Source organism: Sceloporus occidentalis, unplaced genomic scaffold (genome assembly GCF_023333645.1).
Source record: "Sceloporus occidentalis isolate IW3139 unplaced genomic scaffold, rSceOcc1.0.p SCAF_2, whole genome shotgun sequence".
Lineage (NCBI taxonomy): Eukaryota > Metazoa > Chordata > Lepidosauria > Squamata > Phrynosomatidae > Sceloporus > Sceloporus occidentalis.
This window is the reverse complement of record NW_028316982.1, coordinates 5,086,388-5,108,481: the sequence shown is the minus strand read 5'-3', so window position 1 is coordinate 5,108,481 and position 22,094 is coordinate 5,086,388. Positions and strand designations below refer to the sequence as shown.

At 43.1% G+C, this 22,094-nt stretch overlaps 1 protein-coding gene across 8 annotated transcripts in view; it reads left to right on the top strand.

The window, feature by feature from the left end:
* Positions 1 to 22,094, top strand: part of TNK2 (tyrosine kinase non receptor 2) — a 211,953-nt gene that overhangs the window by 90,333 nt on the left and 99,526 nt on the right. The window contains exon 1 of one of the 8 annotated variants that reach the window (XM_089508646.1): positions 9,642 to 10,206. The exons of the other annotated variants lie outside the window; for them this stretch is intronic. Coding sequence (XP_089364772.1) covers positions 10,144 to 10,206 — 63 coding nt within the window. The 5' untranslated portion in view covers positions 9,642 to 10,143. Of the gene's footprint in view, positions 1 to 9,641; positions 10,207 to 22,094 lie in introns of those variants that run through there. 8 annotated transcript variants of the gene reach the window in all.

Sequence of the window (22,094 nt, the reverse complement as noted above, 5' to 3'; positions counted from 1 at the left end):
GCATTTGATATTTTGGCCCAATACAGACGGGCCCTTTGTGGCGTGGCAGTGGCGATACTAGGGTTAGGGACCGTGCGGCCATCGCACGGTCCCTAACCCTAGTATGGAATGGCATCGTAACAATGGCGGCATCCCATGTACATGGGTAACGCCATTGTAACTTAAGTGCCATGCGGCATCTGCATGGCACCGCATGTCACTTACATTGCAAGTGCACCATTGGCACACTGTGACGTCTGCCCTGTGGCGCAAAAAGAACCCGGTTTGGCAGCTGCAGCTTACCTCCGGAGGGAATTAGGCCACTGGCAGGCCGCCCCTTTGGGGCGGTCTGTACCACGCCTTTGATTAGCAAATTGATTAAATATGGAATAGATGGAACCACCCTCAGATGAATCCATAACTTCTTGGAAAACACCCTTGAGGTTTCTTCTAACTCTATGTAATTCTATGATTATATGATTCTAAGTTGTCATCAGTGGCTGTGCTTCATATTAAAAGGAAGTCTCAAGTGGAGTGTTGCAGGGTTATGTCCTGGGGCTGATGCTCTTCAGTATTTTTTTTTAATCAATGAGTTTGATGATGGGGTGGAGGGAATCCTTTCCAAATTTGTGGAGCATACAAAATAGGCGGAGGTAGGTAACACATTAGAAGACAAGAACAGAATTCAAATGGACCTTGATAAACTAGAAAAGCTGGGTTGAGATTAATACAATGACATAGAACAGAGACACATGCAAAATATGCATCTGAGGAAGTAGACTGTAGTCTAAGAAAGCTTGTCCTGCCAAACTTCTTTCTTTCAGTTAGTTCAAAGGTGCTACAAGATCTCTCTGCATACTAATTCTACAAACATGGCTATATTTTTGAATTCTACCACATGCAAAATTATACAGTCGGCCCTTCTTAAACATGGATTTTTTATACATGGATTCAAGCATACACGGCTTGAAAATGTTCAGAAAAAGTATACATTTCAGAATGTATTTATTGTAATTGTTTATGTTATGCTGTTGTAAGGATGAATGTATATTCGTTTGTATGTGTTAGGTTTATGTTTGGTTGAATGTACAATAAAGTATTAAAAAAATTAAAAAAAAGTATACATTTCAAATATCAAACCTTGATTTTTCATTTTTTATAAGGGACACCATTTTGCTATGTCATTATATTTAATGGGACTTGAGCATCCACGGATTTTGTTATATATGGGGGATCTTGGAACCAAACCCCAGCATATAACAAGGGTCCAGTGTGCATTTAGGCCACAAAAACCAAATGCACATGTATAGGAATACTTGTTTCAGCAGTACTACATGTGAAAAAGACTTTGGTATTATTGTTGATCAAAAGGTGAACATGATCCAGCAGCGTGATGCTGCAGCAAAAAAGGCAAATGCCATTTTCGCCTTCATTAATAGAAGCATAATATCCCTGTCAAGGGAAGTAATAGTCCCACAATGTTCTGTACTGGTCCAGCCTCATCTGGAGTCCTGCATTCAGTTCTAGGTGTCTCATTTTGAGAAGGATATAGACAAGATGGAGCAGTTCAGAGAAAGACAATGGGGATGATAAGAGGTATAGAGAACAAAACTTATGAGGAAAGGTTGAAGGAGCTGGGTGTTTTCAGCGTGGTGAAGAGAAGACTGAGGAGTGATGTGACTGAACTCTTTAGATACCTGAAGAGTTGCCACAGAAATGAAAAGGCAGGCTTGTTCTCTGCTCCCCCAGAGAATAGGATCAAGTCTAATGGTTTTAAGTTACAAGAGGGTAAATTTTGACTGAACATTAGAACAAATGTCTTGACAATGATTGCTGTTCAGCAGTGGAGCCAATTGCCCAGAGCAGTGGTGGGATCGCCTTCTCTGGAGGTCTTCAAAAAGAGCCTGGACAGCTCCCTGCTGGGGATGCAGTGATTCCCAAACATTGGTCCTCCAGGTGTTTTGGACATCAACTCCCAGAAGCCCCAGTCACCATGGTCTAAAGCCAAAAATCCTGGGAGCTGAAGTCCAAAACAGCTGGAGGATCAAAGTTTGGGAACCATTGTTCTAGCTGGTGATCCATTGAGCAGGGGGGCCCTTCCAACTGTATGATGCTAACCTTATTTAATATGATTGTAGCATTCCCTGGCTGGATATTTCTATGCTTCTCCATCTTATTCTGTTGATATTTTAATTATTATTAATGCACTGCTGCATTTGAATTTAACATCTGTATTGCCCTGAGAGCCAGTGTGGTGAAGTAGTTTGAGCACTGGATTATTATTCTGGGGACCAGGCTTTCAATCCCAGGGCATCTAAACCTACTAGGTGACTTTGGGCAAGTCACACTCTCTCAGAGGATGGCAGTGGCAAACACCCTCTGAAGAAACTAGCCAAGAAAACGCTGTGATAGGTTTGTCTTAGGATCACCATAAGTTGGAAACAACTTGAATGCACGCAACAACAACAAATTGTCCTGAGATGCTTTTTAGACAGAGGTGATGGTTACACATTTGTAAAATAAAAGTAAGTTATATTATCCACATAACTAGAGGGCTTGCCCATAACATTCTTGCATATATGGAAATTACCACCCACTTACTCTGCTAGCTAGTGCATACATGAAATGAAAAGAGAATGCAGTTGGAATTTTGCACTAACATAACCGAAATCCTGCACTGAGAAAAACTGCAAAACTCCCACCAATTAAGGATGCTTCTGCTGATTTGCTTGCTATCCATGCTTTACTTTGGAAATGCCACTTCACTTGTTGGTAGCTTTCAAGGTTTTCTCATTTTTGAAGGAAGACGTTGTTTTTTGTCAGATGGAAACTTCCTTGAAAACAGCAAAACAAACAAAAAGCAACAACTGGAAAGTGGATGTACTGCCATCACTAAATGCTTTTTAAAGTCCAGTTTTCCAGCTTATGTAGGAATTGCTCTGCCAGTCACCTGTTCCAACATGATCATTCAGATGCAGTAATAGAGCCACTGTATTCTGCTTTGGTCAGGCCTCACCTGGAATACTGTGTCCAGTTCTGGACACAGTCCAGTCCAAGAAAAAAAGGATGTTGAGAAGCTGGAGTGTGTACAGAGGAGGGCAACCAAAATGGTGAACAGTTGGAAAGCTTGACTTATGAAGCCTGGCTGAGGGAACTGGGTATGTTTAGCCTGGAGAAGAGAAGGTTAAGGGGTGACATGATAACCATGTTGAAATATTGGAAGGGATGTCATACTGAAGATGTAGTAAGCTTGTTTTCTGCTGCTCCAGAGAATAGGACATGGAGCAATATATGCAAGCAACTGGAAAAGAGATTCCAACTCAAGATTAGGAAGAACTTCCTTGGCAGTAAGAGCTGTTTGACAGTGGAACAGACTCCCTCAGAGAGTGGTGAAATCTCTTTCTTTGGAGATTTTTAAGCAGAGGCTGCATGGGCGTCTGTCACATAGAGAGTTTGGATTGTGCCATCCTGCATGGCAGAGTGGGGTTTGACTGGATTGCGTTTTGGGTCTCTTCCAGCTCTGTTATTCTAGACTAGTTCCATTAAATTGTAGTCGGAGACTATGTGCTATGACAGTCTGGCTCTTACAGGTCTGGTTCCAGAGAGCAGCACTGGATGATTTCTGTTCAACCCTGTGGATATTAAGCTTTAGGGTGCCACATGGTTCAATCTCTGTCCTCCATGCTGTTTAATACAATTATGGGGTGCTGTACTGAGACTGGATACATAATGCATTGGATGAAAGCCAGTAACTGAAACTGAATTCTGATAAGATGGAAGCTCTGTAGATTAATAGTTCTCAAAGCCCGAGATTGAGTAAGTGACTGCTCCTGGGTGTGTTGCATTCCTCCTGAAGGAGCATGTATGTAGGTTTAGAGTACTCCAAGATCTATGTCTGTCTCAGGAGGCCCAGGCAGGTTTGGTGGTTCAGCTTGCTGGGACTAAGGTTCAACAAGAGTAACCTAGCCACAATAGTCCATGCACCGAGGACTGCCTGATTAGACTACTGCAATACGTAGTTTTTTGTGTTTTTTTGCGCTATTTAGCCACGTTCTAGAAGAGTTTATTCCTAAGCTCTTTATTCACAAACTCTTCTAGAACATGGGTACATAGCCTGAAAACTCCACAAAAAACTATGGATGCTGGCCATGAAAGCTTTCAACTTCATAATGCAACAACTACAGGGCCATAGCATCCCCTGTAGCATCCCCTCTTTAGATCCCCTCATAAGAAATAACTACAGACCGGTCTCCCTGTTACTATTCTTGGGCAAAATGATTGAGAGGGCAGTCGCCCTCCAGCTCCATGCTGTTTTGGATGAAACTGATTATCTGGACCCATTTCAAACCGGCTTTAGGATGGGATACAGTGTTGAGACAGCCATGGTCGCCTTAGTCGATGATCTCCATCTGGGCATTGACAGGGGAAGTGTGACCCTGTTGGTGCTCTTGGACATTTCAACGGCTTTCGATACCATTGACCATGGTTTCCTTCTGGAACGCCTGAGGGAGCTGGGTATTGAGGGCACTGTGCTCCAGTGGTTCTGTTCCTACCTCTCTGGTGGATTCCAGATGGTGAAGCTGGGGGACTCATGCTCTTCTAAAAGACTGCTGACATCTGGTGTCCCCCAGGGCGCCATTCTGAAACCGCTGGGAGAGATCATCCAGAGACATGGGGCGCGGTGTTATCAGTATGCTGATGACACCCAAATCTATTTCTCTATGGCCTGTTACAGACTGCCAAAATAAAGCTGCTTTGGGTCTCTTTGGAGGTATGCTATTTAAATGATGCATGCATCCTAAGAATCCGGAAGCTGCACCAAAAGCTTCACTCCAGTGCTTAGGAATGGAGTGTGGCTTTGACGCAACCTCCGGACTCTTAAGACCTATGCATCATTTAAATAGCATACTTCCAAAGAGACCCGAAGCAGCTTTATTTTGGCAGTCTGTAACAGGCCCATGTCTCCGACTGCTGCAGTGACTAAGGAAGGCATCTCTTTTCTGGACACCTGTCTTGAGTCGATAATGGGCTGGATGAGGGAAAACAAACTCAAACGGAGGTACTCGCAATAGGTTCCCCAAGTCCAGGGATGGAGATTTGTCAACCAGTCCTGGATGGGGTCACACTTCCCCTAAAGGACGAAGTTCACAGTTTGGGGGTTCTTCTGGATCCATCTCTATAGTTATCATCTCAAGTAGATGCGATAGCCAGAAGCGCCTGGTACCAACTTCGGTTGATACGCCAACTGCGTCCCTACCCAGACTGAAAGGACCTTGAAGCAGTGGGATTCACACTGGTAATCTCTCGTCTTGATTTCTGTAGTGCGCTCAACATGGGGCTACCCTTTGTATCAAGTTCAGAAACTTCAATTGGTGCAAAACGCGGCAGCCAGATTGGTCACCGGTACACCTAGGTCTGACCACATAACACCAGTCTTAAGATCTCTTCACTGGCTCCCGATTAGTTTCCAGGCGCTGTACAAAATGTTGGTTATTACTTTTAAAGCCCTACATGGCTTGGGCCTGAGTTACTTGAAAAAACATATCTCCCTACACAGTCCACCCCACACTCTCAGAAAAATTGGGAAGAATCTATTGGATTATCCAAGGACCAGATTAAGATCTACTCCCCTCAGGGCATTCACTGTGGTGGCTCCCAAATTGTGGAATGGCTTTCCGGAGGAGATCCGTCTTATTACCACTTTAGACGTCTTCAAGAAGGCACTCAAGACAGATCTCTTCCGGTGAGCCTATCCCCCAGACCTACTATAACAGCTTTAAGATGACACTCCACTCGGAACATGTATCGGGAATCAGATATTGATATTGCACATGTATAGGGTTTTTTATGTGTTTTTAAGTTTTTCTTTTATTATGAGAATGTATTTTAACTAATTGTAATTTTATACTTGTGTTGTTCTCCCGCCTCGATCCGTAGGGAGAGGCGGGATATATATAAATAAATATTATTATTATTATTATTGTTATAGCATTAATTTCCCATGCAAGCAAAATCATGCTTAAGATTCTGCAAAGCAGACTCCAACCATACATAAGGAGAGAAATGCCAGAGGTTCAGGAAAGGAAGAGGCACTGGAGACCACATTGCAAACATAGGATGGCTAATGGAGTGCATAAAGGAATTCCAGAAATCAGCATGTGCTTTATAGACTATAGCAAAGTGTTTGACTGCATATATCACAAAAGGCTATGAATAGTTGTCAGGGACATGGGAGTGCTGCCACATTTGATAGTCCTGATGAGTTTGGGAGACAACTCAGAAGTTGCAGCCGTGAAACACAGCAGCTTGATTGTTGTTTGTAAATTAACATAGGAACCACCTAACCTCAGTTGTAAAGGAACTGCACTGGCTGCCAGTACATACAGGTCTTCCAAATGCATCATTTCAAAATAATCTCTTTTCTTTAAGTATTTTGATTATGCCATTTGTCAGTATCATATTTTATAAACTATTCTTTATTCTTCAAGGAACCAGTCCTTCTTGTGGCTTAATGTAAAGATAGCAATTCCTGAAGATACTTCCGGTCAAGTCCATATGGCAATGGAAGCATTTTATTTCTGCAAAAATTTAAGCTGATACAATAAGCATTAGATCATTCTCTGTGCTGACAGATACAATTGTCCAGATGGAAAACAAGTTAGTTCCTTGTTAGAGCTAGCCATCTGTTAGACAGTCAACAAAAGAAAGAAATTAATCAATTGCAACACAACAAAATCTGCAAGATCAGCAAGTTTGCAAACATCTTGTAAAAAGCTGAAAATATCAGACCAGCAAATCCATGATATTTGTCTTTGATATTCAGAAGCAGAGACTATCAGTCTATGAATCCAATTTCTGAGGCATTAGAAAATAAAAAATAAAAGGCGTTTCAAATTCTAACTACATAGTTAAAGGATCTGGTGCCACTTCACCTGCCATGACACCGACACCATCCTTTGGAATCCTTCATTTGATAATTTCGCAAGGCATTTAACATTCTCTGCCTGGGAACTGTGGTACGGTTCTGTAGTGAGATGTAGAACTGCAGTTCTATATCTCTGTCCAAACTACTGGTCCCAGGACTGCATAGGAAAGAGCCATGCCACATAAAGTGGTGTAACGTTGCTGTTATTTTTCAGTGTGGATACACTCCTATCATTTTTACTTTTTACAAAATTGCTGGCATTTTCTTGGTGTTTTTCATAGACATAAGTTCCCTCTGTGTTGTACTTCTTTGGTCATGGCGTAATGTCCGTAATTAGTTCATCACAGCATAATTGGAGTTCTGCAAGTGTAACCATTGCACATAGTAACACATTCTTGGATCATGTAGATCGGATCGTCAGCGCATTCATTGTAACTGCTTGACTCACTGCGATTGTGGAAGCAATAAGCACATTTGCAGGTATATTGATGGTTGCCCAATGTTGGTGTTCAGCAGAAGAGGGTGTGTGGCAAAACCCACTTAATTACATGAGTAGATTTACACTACACAGGCATGATGTAGGATCTTGCTTTATATTCCCAAACTTGCTTTTTCCAGTTTATTTGAGTTACATATGACTTCTGGAAGCTAAGACCAAAAACACTGGAGAACCAAAAGCTGAGAACTACTGCACTGGAGAATTCTGTTGTTGTTAGCTGCCCTTGAGTCAACCTCGACTCACGGTAACCCTGTGGATGAGACATCTCCAAGACCCCCTTGTTCTCCACTACTCTGCTTAGGTCCTGTACATTCAGATCCATGATCTAACTAATTAAAACTATCCATCTAGTATGCACTGTTCCTCTCTTTCTACTGCCTTCCAACTTTCCTAGCATTGTGGTCTTGTCCAGCAATTCATGCCTTCTTATGGTGTGGCCAAGGTACGACAGCCTCGATTTGGTCATCCTGGCTTCCAGGAAGAATTCAGGCTTAATCTGATCAAGGACCCCGTTGTTAGTCTTTTTGACCATACATGGTATCCTCAGTACTCTTGAGCACCACAGCTCCAATGAATTGATTTTCCTCCTATCTGCTTTCTTCACTGTCCAGCTCTCACATCCATACATAGTGATGGGGAATTCTACGAACTATATCTCCCAGGATCCCATAGGATGGAGCCATAGCAGTGAGAAGTGGTGTTGATTAGTTGTGTGTAGATGCATCATGGAGCTCTGTCATTAACCACTGAGGAACAAAGCCCAAAGGCTTCCCCTTTGCATTGACCCTCAATATAAAAAAGCCAATGTGATTCTAGGCTGCATCAGTGGAAGTATAGTGTCTAGATCGAAGGAAGTAATGGTGCCACTCTATTCTGTCTTGGTCAGGCCTCATTTGGAATAATACTTTGTCCAGTTCTGGGCACCACAGTTCAAGAAGGATGCTGACAAGCTGGAGCATGTCCAGAGGAGGTGATTAAAATGGTGACAGATCTGAAAACCACCAAGCCTTATGAGGAGCAGCTTAAGGAGCTGTGCTTGTTTAGCCTGGAGAACAGAAAGTTAAGATGGGACGTGAGAGCCTGTTTAAATGTTTGAAGGGATGTCATCTTGAGGATGGAGAGAGCTTGTTTTCTGCTACTCCAGAGAATAGGATCCGGAGCAATGGATGCAAACTACAGGAAAGGAGATTCCAGCTCAACATTAGGAGGAATCTTTTGGCAACAAGAGCTGTTGGACAGTGGAATATGCTACCTTGGAGTCTCCTTCTTCAGAGGTTTTTAAGCAGAAGCTGGATGGCCACCTGTTGAGGATGCTTTGATTGTAAATTCCTGCATGGCAGAATGGGGTTGGACTGGATGGCCCTTGGGGGTCTCTTCCAACTCTATGGCCTGTTACAGACTGCCAAAATAAAGCTGCTTTGGGTCTCTTTGGAGGTATGCTGTTTAAATGATGCATGCATCCTAAGAATCCGGAAGCTGCACCAAAGCTGCACTCCAGTGCTTAGGAATGAAGTGTGGCTTTGGCGCAACCTCTGGACTCTTAGCATCATTTAAATAGCATACCTCCAAAGAGACCCGAAGCAGCTTTATTTTGACAGTCTGTATCAGGCCAATGTTTCTATGATTAGGAAGAGACCCAGATTGTTCTGCTTCCATTGTGTTAACTGCCTGGGGAAGAATACAAGAGGAAAATGAACTCAGCTGGGCTTTTTCTCGAATGATGCTCCCTTTTTGTGCTCATAGGAACAAGAGGGTCTCTGCTGGTGGCACATGTGATGCTCTGGCAACTGAAACAAGGGAAGGAAAGCAGGCTTCCACAGAAGGCATTCTCGCTCTGCCCAGCCATCTCCAAGCAGAGGGAGCCTGAGAATCTATTTGAAATCCCAGTCAGAGGCCCACAGGAAATTGCCTCTCCAGCCCATAGTTAAATCTGACCTCTTGGCAGGCGGTCAAAACAGTGTTCACAGTGAATACCATAGAGTCTCTGTTCCAGGCTAGCGGGCAATCCAGGGAGAGATTCCCCTGGGACCGGCTGGAGGAGAGGAAAGGGGTGGAGAGGCTAAAGAAAACACGCCTGCTTGCATACACACCAGTCTCGACAGTGTCCTGTTGTGGAAGGCAGCACAACAAGACTGTCTCTGCTGTCTTGGCTGCCAAGAGCGGATCCTGAATCCAGCCTCCTCTGAAGGGTTTGTTATGACTTTTCAGATGGGCAAAAAGGCCAGAGACTTTCTTTTCCTTGGCAAAAGCATGAATTTTCCTGTTTGCTTCCCTGAGATGTGGAGCAGGCTGTGACGAGAGGATCTTCATGGTTCCTGACAGCAACCCTTGGTGAAAGCAGTGCCTTTGGAGAAACAGGCAAAGGGGAGCATGGAGCTTGACATGGGTCAAATCAGGGTCTGGTTCGGCAGCTGGAGCCCTGGGAGGGCATCAAGAAATGTCAACTAGGATGGAGTTCATGTGGATCCTCCAAGATTCCCTGCCCTTTTCTTTGGACGCCTGTGCTGTTGTGCAAGAAGCATTTTGGAGCCTGGATGAGCAATCTCTTTCCCTGCTGAGGGAACCGTCAGGGTGAAGTTGTCCCATGTTGGAGCTCTGCTAGCCTCTTTGGCCAGTGGTGGCCCAGTGACTCTGCTTCAATATTCATGCAAATGCTCCTTCGCCTCTCCTACTTCCAAAAAGGATCAGAACAGGCGGACATCTGACAGCAGAGACCCGGCTTCTTTTCTGCATATCCAAGATGCGCCGTTTTCAGGCTTTGCGCCGTTCTTTCCCATTTCTGACCCGATTTCGCATTTACAAGGTAAGATGGCACTGGTACATGGGCCCATTTTCTCTTTCCTTTTGGTGCCCTTCTCTCTCGTTCCTCTCCCAGATGCCTTTTAGTGAGGCACGCCGCCTTGCTGGCTTGCTCAAGCCATCTCCACCTATTTTCTTTGCTTAGTGCCATCCTGCACCATCCCTTCACCAGCATCATTCTGCCAAGCATCGCCAAAGCTAGATCTGAAGATGGTTCCTGTATTGTTTATTATTGTGAAGGAGATGAAATTTCAGCAGATGTTGTGTGTGACAAGCAACACTTGCTGAAATTTCTTCTTACACACAATAATTCAAGGTACAGGAACTGTCTCCAGTTTTCAATCTGGAAACTGGTGTTGTTCATTGTTGTGTGTCTCCAAGTCATTTCCAACTTATGGCAAACCTGTCATGGGGTTTGTTTGGCATGATTTGTTTGGAGGAGGTTTGCCATTGCCTTCCACTGAGGCTGAGAGAGTGTGACTTGCCAGTGGGTTTCATGACCATGTGGGGAATCAAACCCTGGTCTCCAGAGTCATAGTGTAACACACAAACCACTGTGCCACGCTGGCATAACCCTAGGTCTACCTGTGATGTACTTTGGATGATTTACTCTACGAAGTGGATGAGAAGAGCTGTCCAACTGTGGACGAAACCCCTTTAAAGGTGGATTGACTTATCATCAGTGGAGGATTTTAATCAGAGGAGGGATGGTCACCTTATAGGAGTATTATAGCAGTGGATTCCTCCCTTGATAGCAGGTTGAACTAGATAGCCCTTGGGGCCCCTTACAACACTGTGTGAGGAAGGTCCTGTCTTCTCCTTGGTTAGAGATTTAGTTTTGGGAGTGCCACAAGGGAAAGCATCACTAGAAGCTGATCAGAGACTCCATAAGATGCAAGCAAAGGAGGGAGGCTGGAACAACCTGGGTCTTTACATCCTCATATGCAGTTAGCACTGGCATTTGCCTCTTGATCATCTTGCCTACATATTCCAGCAATGCATTTGGGTAGAACATGTATTAGAAGAAGTTGATCTAAAAGACATCAGGGTATATCCACATTGTAGAAATAAAAGAGTTTGACATCATTTAAATGCCATGTTTCCATCTAGTTGAATTTTGGGATTTGTAGTTTGGTGAGGCACCAGAGCTCCCTGACAGACCAGGCTGAATAACCCACTAAACTGCAGACCCCAGGTTTCTACAGGAAGGGGCCATGACGGTTAAAGTGATGTCAAACTGCTTTATTTCTGCAGTATGAAAGAGCTGATAGTCTAAATCCTTTCTTGTCCATGAACTCCTTGGATAGCTTCTAGCAAGTTGCTTTCTGTCAGTTTCCCATCTGTGCAATGGGAATAATCATAATAATGCTTGTGCTAATAATTATAGTGACAGAGATGAGAAATTTCATATAAAACAGTGCAAAAACAGTGATTTGTGGTGTATTTCCTTTCCAAACTCTATCTTTTAAATTCTCCTAATGCTGTTTGTAAAAAGTTCCATCTTGAGTCACTCTGGTTTTCAAACTCTCGTCAGTTCCCCTTTTCCTTCCTTTCCTTTTTTTGTACTCTGAGAAAGAAATATCATAACCAGAACCATTTCAAGAAATAAAAAATAAGATGTGGAAAAGAATTGGGTGGGCAGGAGCCTTCGGAAATAACAGATTATGTGAACAAATTGAAGGAGGAACTCTTTGAAGTAAAGCTTTCCTTTTATTTAATAATGTTTTCCCCAGATGGGGATGCACTGGACTGCACTGCCCATCACCCAACCACATGCCCATTGGTTGGGGATGATGAGGGGTGTAGTCAACGGCTTTGCAGATGCCACCGTGTTGGATATTCAGAGAAATGAACATATGTTTCTTCAAACAAAAACCTACCAGACAGTGATACCTTTATCGGCCAACCAAAATGCACAACATGACATATGTTTCTGTCATCCTTGTTACAGTCCTTAGGTAGGATTTGGAATTAGGTGCAGGGAGAGGGGGGAGAAGCAGGGTCTGGAAAACTAGATTTTCTAAGGCCACCTGTTGAGATTGTGGCAGAGGTGGGCTTTGCTATATTGTAGCTCATGCAATGATCCCGCAATACATTCAGCAGGATTGATTCCCAGGTAAATTACAGGTGTGCTCCCAGATTAGTTTATCCTTCCTTCCAGAGTCTGGTAGGTTAAGTCATGGTGAACTCTGGGTTTACTCCTGAGTAGGCACAGATTAAGAGCGGATTGCCTTGTTAAGTCTCTTAGCTGCTGTCACCTCCATCTGTCATAGAGGTCACTTTTCAGAGACCTGGGCCTAGTCTGCACTGCAGAATTAATGCAGTTTGACACCACTTTAACTGCCATGGCTCAATGCTATGGGATTCTGGGATTTGTGGTTTCATGAGATATTTAGCCTTCTCTGTCAGAGAACTCTGGTGCCACAACAAACTACAAATTCCAGGATTTCATAGCATTGAGCCATGACAGTTAAAGCAATGCATTAATTGATTAAAACTGCATTAATTCAGTGCAGATGCAGCCTCTGTGCCTTTCAGGTCATTGTGGCTTGAATACTGTACTTCATCAATGCTTCCAAAGAAGTGGACTGAAACTATTATTATATATTTATTAAAAATATGTATGCATGTGTATATTGTGTGCTTTCAAATAGTTTCCAACATAGCGACCCTATACAAGGCTTGCATGTGGTTTTCTTAGCAAGATTTGTTCAGAGGAAGTTTGCCCTTGCTTTCCCTTGAGGCTGAGAGAGTGTGACATGCCCAAGGTCACCCATCGGGTTTGATGGCCAAATGGGGAATCGCTCCAGAATCATAGTCCAACACTCAAACCGCTGTATCATGCTGTCTCTTAAAAATATTCTGTTCTATATGTTGGAGTAAAAGCAAAAACAGTACAGTGGGGCCCTCTGGGGTTTGGTTCTAGGACTCCCCATGGATTTCAAAATCCGTGGATGCTCAAATCCCATTAAATACAGTAGTGTAGTAAAATGGTGTCTCATATATAAAATGTCCAAATCAAGGTTCGCTTTTTGGAACTGATATATTGTTTTGAATGTTTTCATGCCATGGATGGCTACATCTGTGGATGAGGAATCTGTGGATAGAGAGGGCTGAGTGTACAAACAGATTAAAGTGAACCTGTTTTTGCCTGTTTTAATTTTCAGACTGAAACCTTATCTCACAGGTTGACAAGCTAAAAACAGTTCAAAACCTCATGAGTAATAATTGATAGGGGGGATCAAAAGGTTTTAGTGAACAGCCGTGCTGCCTTGGATCCTGTTTTGGGAGAAAGGTGGGATGTGAAATAAATAAATGACTTTTTAAATGTTTTTACTCAGCCCCTAAAAAAAGTCAGCATTGGCTTCTGTCTGTCTTTTGGAGGAGGGATATTCTGCATTTGGGGTGTCACAGTAGAGAAGGCCCTCGTCCATATCCTCCAACAATGGGACACAGAGGAGTGACTTTTTACCAAGCCCAATCCTCAGGCTGTATATAGTGGATGTATATATTGGATGTGTATAGTGGCTGCGCTTCAAAGGATGGTAACCATCACTGTTACCACTGAAGTAATAAATCAAAAGACACTGGATTTTATTTTTTTAAATCTGATTATTTCTAGGTTCTCTAATATATGCTGTCAAAACAATGTTGACATTGGCTTGACAGTTGAGCGGAATAACATTTGTTGTTCTTGTGTACCTTCATATCTTTTCCGACTTATGGCAACCCTAAAGCAAACGTATCCTGGGTTTTCTTGGCAAGGTTTGCTCAGAGGTGGTTTGCCATGGCCTGCATCTGAGGCTGAGAGAGTGTGACTTCTTCAGGTGGGCTTTCATGGCAGAATTCAAACCCTGGTCTCCAGAGTCATAGTCCAACACTCAAACCACTTCACAGTTACATGCTCTTTAGTCATTAATACTGGTAGGAAAGTATAGACTGGTTGTTGTTATGTGACTTCAAGTTGTTTCCGATTTAAGACAACCTTGTTGTTGGGTTTTCTTGGCAAGATTGGTTCAGAGGGGGTTTGCCTCTGAGAGTCTCTCTGAGGCTGAGAGAGTATGACTTGCCCAAGGTCACCCAGTGGGATTCCACAGCAAAATGGGGACTCAAATCCTGTTTTCCAGAGTCATAGTCCAAGGCTCAAACCACTACACCACACTAGCTCTTGGATGACCATTTAGCCATCACAAACTTCAAATTTCATCATCTGCACTTTGAATACAGACCGAAAGCATATTGGCAGCCGGTGAGATTTCTTTTAAAACTAGCATTAGATGATGGAATACCCTTTAGCTATCATGCACTGGGTGACTTTGGGCAAGGCACACTCTCTCAGCCTCAGACGAAGACAATAGCAAACCATCCCTGAATAAATCTTGCCATGAAAACCATAGGATAGGGATATGAATCAACTTAACAACACACCACAAGAAACTACTTGCTTGAAATGTTAAAACATTTGAAAATAATGTCATTGGCCATTGGCACTGCACTAAAAAAGGAAAGTAAAGAAAGAAACTCAAACTAGTACGGTGCAGTCTCCCTTATCCGAAATGCTTGGGATTTGGATGTGTTTTGGATTTTGGTTTGTTTTGGATTTTGGAATACCTGTGTTTGCATCCATAATCTTGGAGATGGAACCCAAATCTAAACTCAAAAGTTCATTTATGTTTCATACACGTCTTGTACACATAGCCTGGAGGCAGTTTTATACAATGTTTTTAATAATTTTGAGCACGAAACAAAGTTTGTATACACTTTGATATCACTCCGCTCAGCCATAAGATTCTCATCCCATGGATTCTTGAGAAAAACATTGGATTTTGGAATATTTCGGATTTCAGAATTCTGGATAAGGGAGACTCAACCTGTAATGATGTTACTATCAACCCATTACTAGGCATCCCTGCACCTTTATCAAACCTCATCCTCACTTTTGCTCCGGTTCCTTCGATAGGGCTCACCAGACACAAAAATGCATAAAAACAATGCATTAAAAATGCTAAACCTCAGCTTAGAAAGTTGCTGCAGGATTTCCCCACCTCTTTTAACCTGGTGCATGACATAATAAACTAGATTGTTGTTGTTGTTATCATTCTTTGAGAACTCCTGGAGAACAGAAGTCCCAGCAGACTGTCCCCATATTCAAAAAGGGGGGGAAAGAGGATCCCAACAATTATCGTCCAGTTAGTCTGACATCTATACCAGGAAACATGTCAACCCACTAAGTGACCTTGGGCAAGTTACACTCTCTCAGGCTCAGAGCATGGCAACGGCTAACCCCCTCTGAAGAAACTTGCCAAGTAAACCCCATGATAGGGTCACCATAAGTCAGAAACAACTTGAAGGCACCCAACAACAGATGCACCACACACTTTTCCAAAACTCAAAGCACTGCAGCACAGTGGCTCTCATGCAAACAGTTGCCCAGGATTCTCTGGAGAAATTACTTCACATTTTGGATGGCCAGACAGTGTCCCAGGATAAACACTTTCTGACAAAAGCGGAGTGAAACTCTTTTCTGTCCCTTCCCTTCCTCAAAGGGCCATAGTCTACTCTCTTGTCCACTGGTTCAAGCTCTCTTTTATTTTTAGCCCACCATCCGCTGCAAAGAATCTGTATTGCCGCTTTGCAGCTTAAAGTGGCTCTCGCCCAAGAATACCAAGTCCCTGGGTCCACCCCTCCCCACACGCAAAGTTTTTGGACTCTTTCTGCCTATGGGGCTGGCAAGGCTGGCATGGGGGTGGACTTGGCTTGGTATCCCCATGGGGACTGAAGGAAGGCAGAAGTGGTTTGCAAACCCTGAGGCTGTTGCAAACCACGAGACTATATTCTTTTTCATTCTGTGTTCAGAGGCCTCTCACTTCCGTTCCTTACAGCTTAAAAAGGCACAAAGGAACCAAGCAGCACCTTTGAGCCAGTGTGGGGTAGTGGTTTGAGTGTCAGACTACAACTCTGGAGACTAGGGTTCGTATTTTTGCTCGGATGTGGAAACCTATTGGGTGACCTTGGGCAAGTTAAGTCACAAGCTGCTGCCACACAGCAGAATTCATGCAGTTTGATACTGACATGGCTCTATCCTTTGGAGTCTTGGGATTTGCCGTTTTGCAAGATATTTAGCCTTCTCTATCGGAGAGCTCTGGTGCCCCAACAAACTACAAATCACTTGTGGTCTTGAAATCTGTTGCTGTTGTTGGCTGCATCTGCCCTGCAGAAATAATCCAGGTTGACACTACTTTAACTGCCATGGCTCCATGCTGTGGAATCCTGGGGTTTGAAGTTTGTTGCAGCACCAGAGCTTCCTGGTAAAGAAGGCTAAATATCTCACAAAACTGCCAACCCCCAAATTCCATAGCATTGAGCCATGGCGGTTAATGTGGTGTCAAACTTCATTAATTCTGCAGTGTAGATGCAGCCATACTGTTTCAGGGGAAGGCAATGGTAAACCTCCTCTTAACAAATCTTGCCAAGAAAACCTCATGTTAGGGTTGCCATGTTAGGGTTGCCTTTGGGTTTCCCTAAATTGGAAACAGCAACAACAAGTACCTTTAAGACTATGATTCTTTGATTCCTGGCTTGTTCTTGCCTGATAAAATCAACCTGATAATCTCAAAAATGCCTTTACATTCCTTGATACTTTTTTTAATGCTGAAGCTGAGCAATGTGGCCATCTTTCCTTACAGCTGTGGCATCTAATAGTGATGATGTGTTTGAGTGTTGGAGTACAACTCTGGAGACCAGGGTTTGATTCCCAGCTCAACCTTGGGCAAGCCACATGCTCTCAGCCTCAGAGGAAGGCAGTGGCAAACCTCCTCTGTGCAAAACTTGCCAAGAAAACCCCATGATGAGTTTGCCTTAGGGTTGCCATAAGTCGGAAACGACTTGAAGGCACACCACACCACACCACACCACAAGAAGAGAATGTGGCCATCTTTCCTTGCAGCTGTGGCATGCAATAGTAATAATGTTGACAGTTAGTGTTTATATTACACTTTGCTGAACTTCTTGTGATGCATTGGTCATACGTTCTGCTTGTGGTGTTCTGTTCATGGGTAACTTGTCTTTCATTGCAGTTTTAAAATAGAAGCTAAATGGCCATCTCTCAGGGATGCTGTAGTACTGGATTCCTGCATGGCAGAGGGTTGGATTAGATGATCTTCATGGTTCCTTCAGATTCTGTGATTCAGTTTCATAATGGTACCACAGGCTACCTGAAGGGCCTGGTCTTCCCACATGACCCTACCTGAGATTTTTGATCACCAGCCCTTCTCTTGTTCCCACCATCTTCATGGGCAAGTTCACCAGGAACACAAGAGAAGGCCTTCTTGGTGGCTGCTCCAAGACTCTGAAACTCCTTTCCTTGGGATGCTAGGAGAGCTTTTTATTGCAGGTGACAGCCTTTTTATTCTAAAGAGGCAAATACTGAAAAGGACTCAAGAGAATATGCTAGAAAAATGGGGAGATGCATCTCCGAGTGCTCTCTGGATGGTCCATATATAAAATATATAAAGTCATATATTGTAAAACATAAATTTGCTCTATAGAAGCAAATATGATGAGAAATGATAAATTAAAAATCAAAAAGGCAGCACACAATAATATCTATATACGGTCATACCTCTGTATCTATGGATTTTTCATTCATGGAATCAAGTATCCACGGTTTGAAAATATTTTTAAAATGTGTGAGTTCCAAAAAGCAAACCTTGATTTTGCCATTTTATATAAGGGACACCATTTTACTAGGCCATTGTATGTAATGGAACTTGAGCATCCACGGATTTTGTTATCCATATGGGGTCCTAGAACCAAACCCCAATGTGTGTGTGTGTGTGTTGTTGTTGCATGCCTTAAAGTCATTTCCGCATATGGCAACCCTGAGGTGAATTTATAATGGGATTTTCTTTGCATGTTTCTTCAGAGGGGGCTTGCCATTGCCACCCTCCGAGGCTGAGGGAGTGTGACTTGCCCAAGGTCACCCGGTGGGTTTCATGGCTGAGCTGGGATTCGAACCCTGGTCTCCAGAGTCATAGTCCAACACTCAAACCACCGTGCCACACTGGCTCTCTCTCTCTCTTTCTTTCTCTGTCCTACTTCCATTTATTAAAAGAGGTTGAAAAGGTGCTTATTTAACTAGTTTTGGATGAATGCCTCAGCTGTCTGTGGCCTTCTCCAACCAGCTGTCTTCCAGATGTGTTCAACTACAGCATCCCAGTCCAGCGCATCTGCAGAGCACCCATCAAGGCAGGCGGCTTTGGGCTCAGCACCAGCATTCCTATCTGCCCAATCATTCCATCTTCCCAAATTGATGGCAGGGTTATAAATTCCTTGGAGTTCAAAACAGATCCACATGGAGGCTGTTCCAGATGCAATTCAGAGGGATGTCTCTATATATGTACTTTTCTTACTGCCACAAAGGAACTTGTCCCTAAATAAAGACATGCAGCCTGGCCACCCATTCAGTTATTCCCAGAGGCTCTGGAAGTTACTCTTTCTGGCCTATATCTCCAACACAGCAGTTGGTGAAGCCAATGTGGTCCTGAACAACTAATGGCAAAGCTATTTGCTGTGCTGGCTGGGGAGATACTGGGGAGCTTGTCGGCCAAAAAAGGAACTTTTCCCAATAATTGGCTGTTCTAGCTATTGAAATGGCAATCTAGGCTGAGACTCCCTTATCCATAATTCCAAATTCCTAAATACTCCACAATCCAAAATTGGCGACACGGGAGAAAGGCGGGATTAAAATAAAATAAACAAATTTTCATGGTTCAGAGTTAACATGAATTTTGTTTCATGCACAAAATTCTTTAAAATATTGTGTATAAAGTTGTTGTTGTTGTTGTTGTTGTTGTTGTTGTATATCTTCAAGTCATTTCCGATTTATGGGGACCCTAAGGTGAACCTATCATGGGGTTTTCTTGGCAAGATTTGTTCAGAGGATGTTTGCCATTGCCTTCCTCTGAAGCTGAGAGCATGTGACTTGCCCAAGGTCACCCCGTGGGTTTCATAGCTGAGCAGGGCATCAAACCCAGATGCCTAGTCCATCACTCAAACCACTATGCTATCTATTATGTATAAAATTACCTTCAGGCTTTGTATATACAAAACATAAATGTATTTCATGTTTAGACTTGGGTTCCATCACCATCTCATTATGTCAGTTCAAATATTCCAAAATCTGGAAGAAAAAAATCCCAAATCCAATGCATTTTTGCTTCCAAGCGTTCCAGGTAAAGGGGACTCAACCTGTATGGCAGTTAGGCAACCCTGGAAGCAAGGTGTAGGTTGCTCAGGGAAAGCTGAAGAGCAGGACTTCCGAAGTAGCTGGATCTGAAGCTTATCGAGGGCTCCTCATGAAGATCAGCTGTTTTGTGGGTGGACATTAATTGAGGCAAATGTAAGAGACCATGTGAAGTCTGCAAAGGCAAACAGCCACATGCAAGATGTGAGCAGCTGCTCTCAAACAATCAAGGTCATCCTTTCCAGAGTGGATTGTTGTTGTTAACTGCCTTCAAGACGACTTTGACCATGGTGACACTATGAAAGAAAGACCTCCAAGTCACACTATCCTCAGCGGCCCTGATCTGCTCTTGTGGATTCATGGCTGTGGTTTCTTTGACTGAGTCTTATTCATCTGGTATATGATCTTTTTCTTCTCCTATTGTCTTCTGCTTTAGCAAGCATCATTGTCCTTTCTTCACATGATATGGCCAAAATATGACAACTTCAGTTTAGCCGGTCTTGGCTTCTAGGCAGATTTTGGGCCTGATTTTGCCATAGGACCCACTGATTGGACTTTTAAACAGTCCACCGTATTCACAGAACTCTTCTCAAGCTCCACATCTCAAATGAGTTGATTTTCTTCCTATCTGCTTTCTTCACTGTCCAGCTCCTACATCCATACATAGAAAGAGGATGGCATGGACAATCCTAACTTTACTATTTAATGATATGGATCTTGTTTAGTTCCTTCATAGCTGCCCTTCCAAGTCCAGTTCTTCTTCTGATTTCTTGACTGCAGTTGCCACTCTGATTGATAATTGAGCCAAAGTATGGAAACTCTTCAATGATTTTGATCTCTTCATTATCTACTTTAAAATTATGTAGATCCTCTGTGGTCATAAGTTTTGTTTACTTGATATTCAGCTGGCAACTTGCCTTTGCACTTTCTGCCTTGACTTTCTTCAATAGTCTTTCCATAACTCTCATATTTTCAGCTAGTAGTATGGCATCATCTGCGTATTTTAGATTGCTGATGTTCTTTCCTCCAATATTCACATCTCCCCCAGAGTGGGATCCACCATTAATTCCAGCCTGGACCACTAAACCCACCTGGAATATGTTTTGGTTTTGTGTGTCCATTTGCTGAATGTAGACGTCGTTTTTCTTCTCTCTGGATACAGAAAAAATGGCATTTTGCGAGATTTTGTTGGTGCTTCTATTGTGTGTCCAATATGCCAAATCAACAGTTAGATATATTAGGTGAAGGATGAGAAGTTGTCCATGGCCTCCTAGAAGAATGCAAAGATTTATGAAGAAGTTTTTTTTAAAAAAAAACAACAACCATAAAAAACATCTGGAAATTTAAAGGGCTTTTGTTGTTGCACTTTAAAAGAAAACACATTGTGCCAGATGCTTTTGCAAACCGTACCAACTTAAGCAAAAATAATTGTTTCATCAGATAACTACTCTGAGCCAGTTTGATATAGGGTTTTGAGTGTTGGATAGGGAGCCCAGGAGAACAAGGTTTAAATCCTGTTCAGCCATGGAGACCCACTGGGTGACCCTTGGACAAGTCATACTCTCTTAGCCTAAGAGGATGGCCCATGGCAAACCTTCTCAGAAGAAACCCCTAGGAAAGATTCTCCATAAATCGGAGTCTATCCTAAGGCACATAACAACAATTTCTTGGATTATAATCAACTTCCTTAAGACGCGTGGACTTCCTTGGAAGGTTGTCCACTCTCCTGCATTAGAAGCTCCTAAATAAAGGTTGGACAGCCAGACTTTATTTCTTGGGTAAATAGAATTCAGAGACATAGCCATGCTAGTCTGGAATATCAGTACGCAAAGGGATCTTGTAGCGCCTTTGAGACTAACTATGCAAAAGAATGTGAAGTCGAAGGCTTTCATGGCTGGAATCCATAGTTTTTTGTGGGTTTTTTGGGCTATGTGGCCATGTTCTAGAAGAGTTTCTTCCTGATGTTTCGCCAGCATCTGTGGCTAGCATCTTCAGAGGATGCTGGCAAAACGTCAGGAAGAAACTCTTCTAGAACATGGCCACATAGCCCGAAAAACCCGCAAAAAACTGCAAAAGAAGTTCTAGCATTAGCTTTTGTAGACTTGGATCTGATGAAATAGACCAGGTCTACAAGAACAACAACAATGTATGCTACAACATCTTCTGCACAGTTAGTTTCAAAGGTTTTTTGTGGGTTTTTTGGGCTGTGTGGGCATGTTCTAGCAGAGTTTCTTCCTGACATTTCACCAGCATCTGTGGCTGCCATCTTCAGAGAATGTTTGCCTGGAAAGGACTTGGCTATATATATTGTGTGATCTGGAAAGGCAGGAGTGATTTGCGTGTGTATTGTTGGTTGCTACAAGATGCCTTTGCATCCTTGATTTCTTAAGGATGCTTTTACTTTGGATTCTTGAGCTGGTAAGAGGTTGGACTCAATGGCAGCATGGAGGTACCTTTTGTTGTTATTGTTGTGTGCCTTCAAGTCATTTCCAACTTAGGGTGACCCTAAGGCAGTGCTTCTCAAATAGTGGGGCGGGCCCCCCAGGGGGGGCGCGAGGCTCCGTAAAGGGGGGCATTTTATAGACAAATTATACTATTTACATTCGCGCGGGGGGCGCGAAATGTTTTCTTCTTCCTAGTGGGGGGCA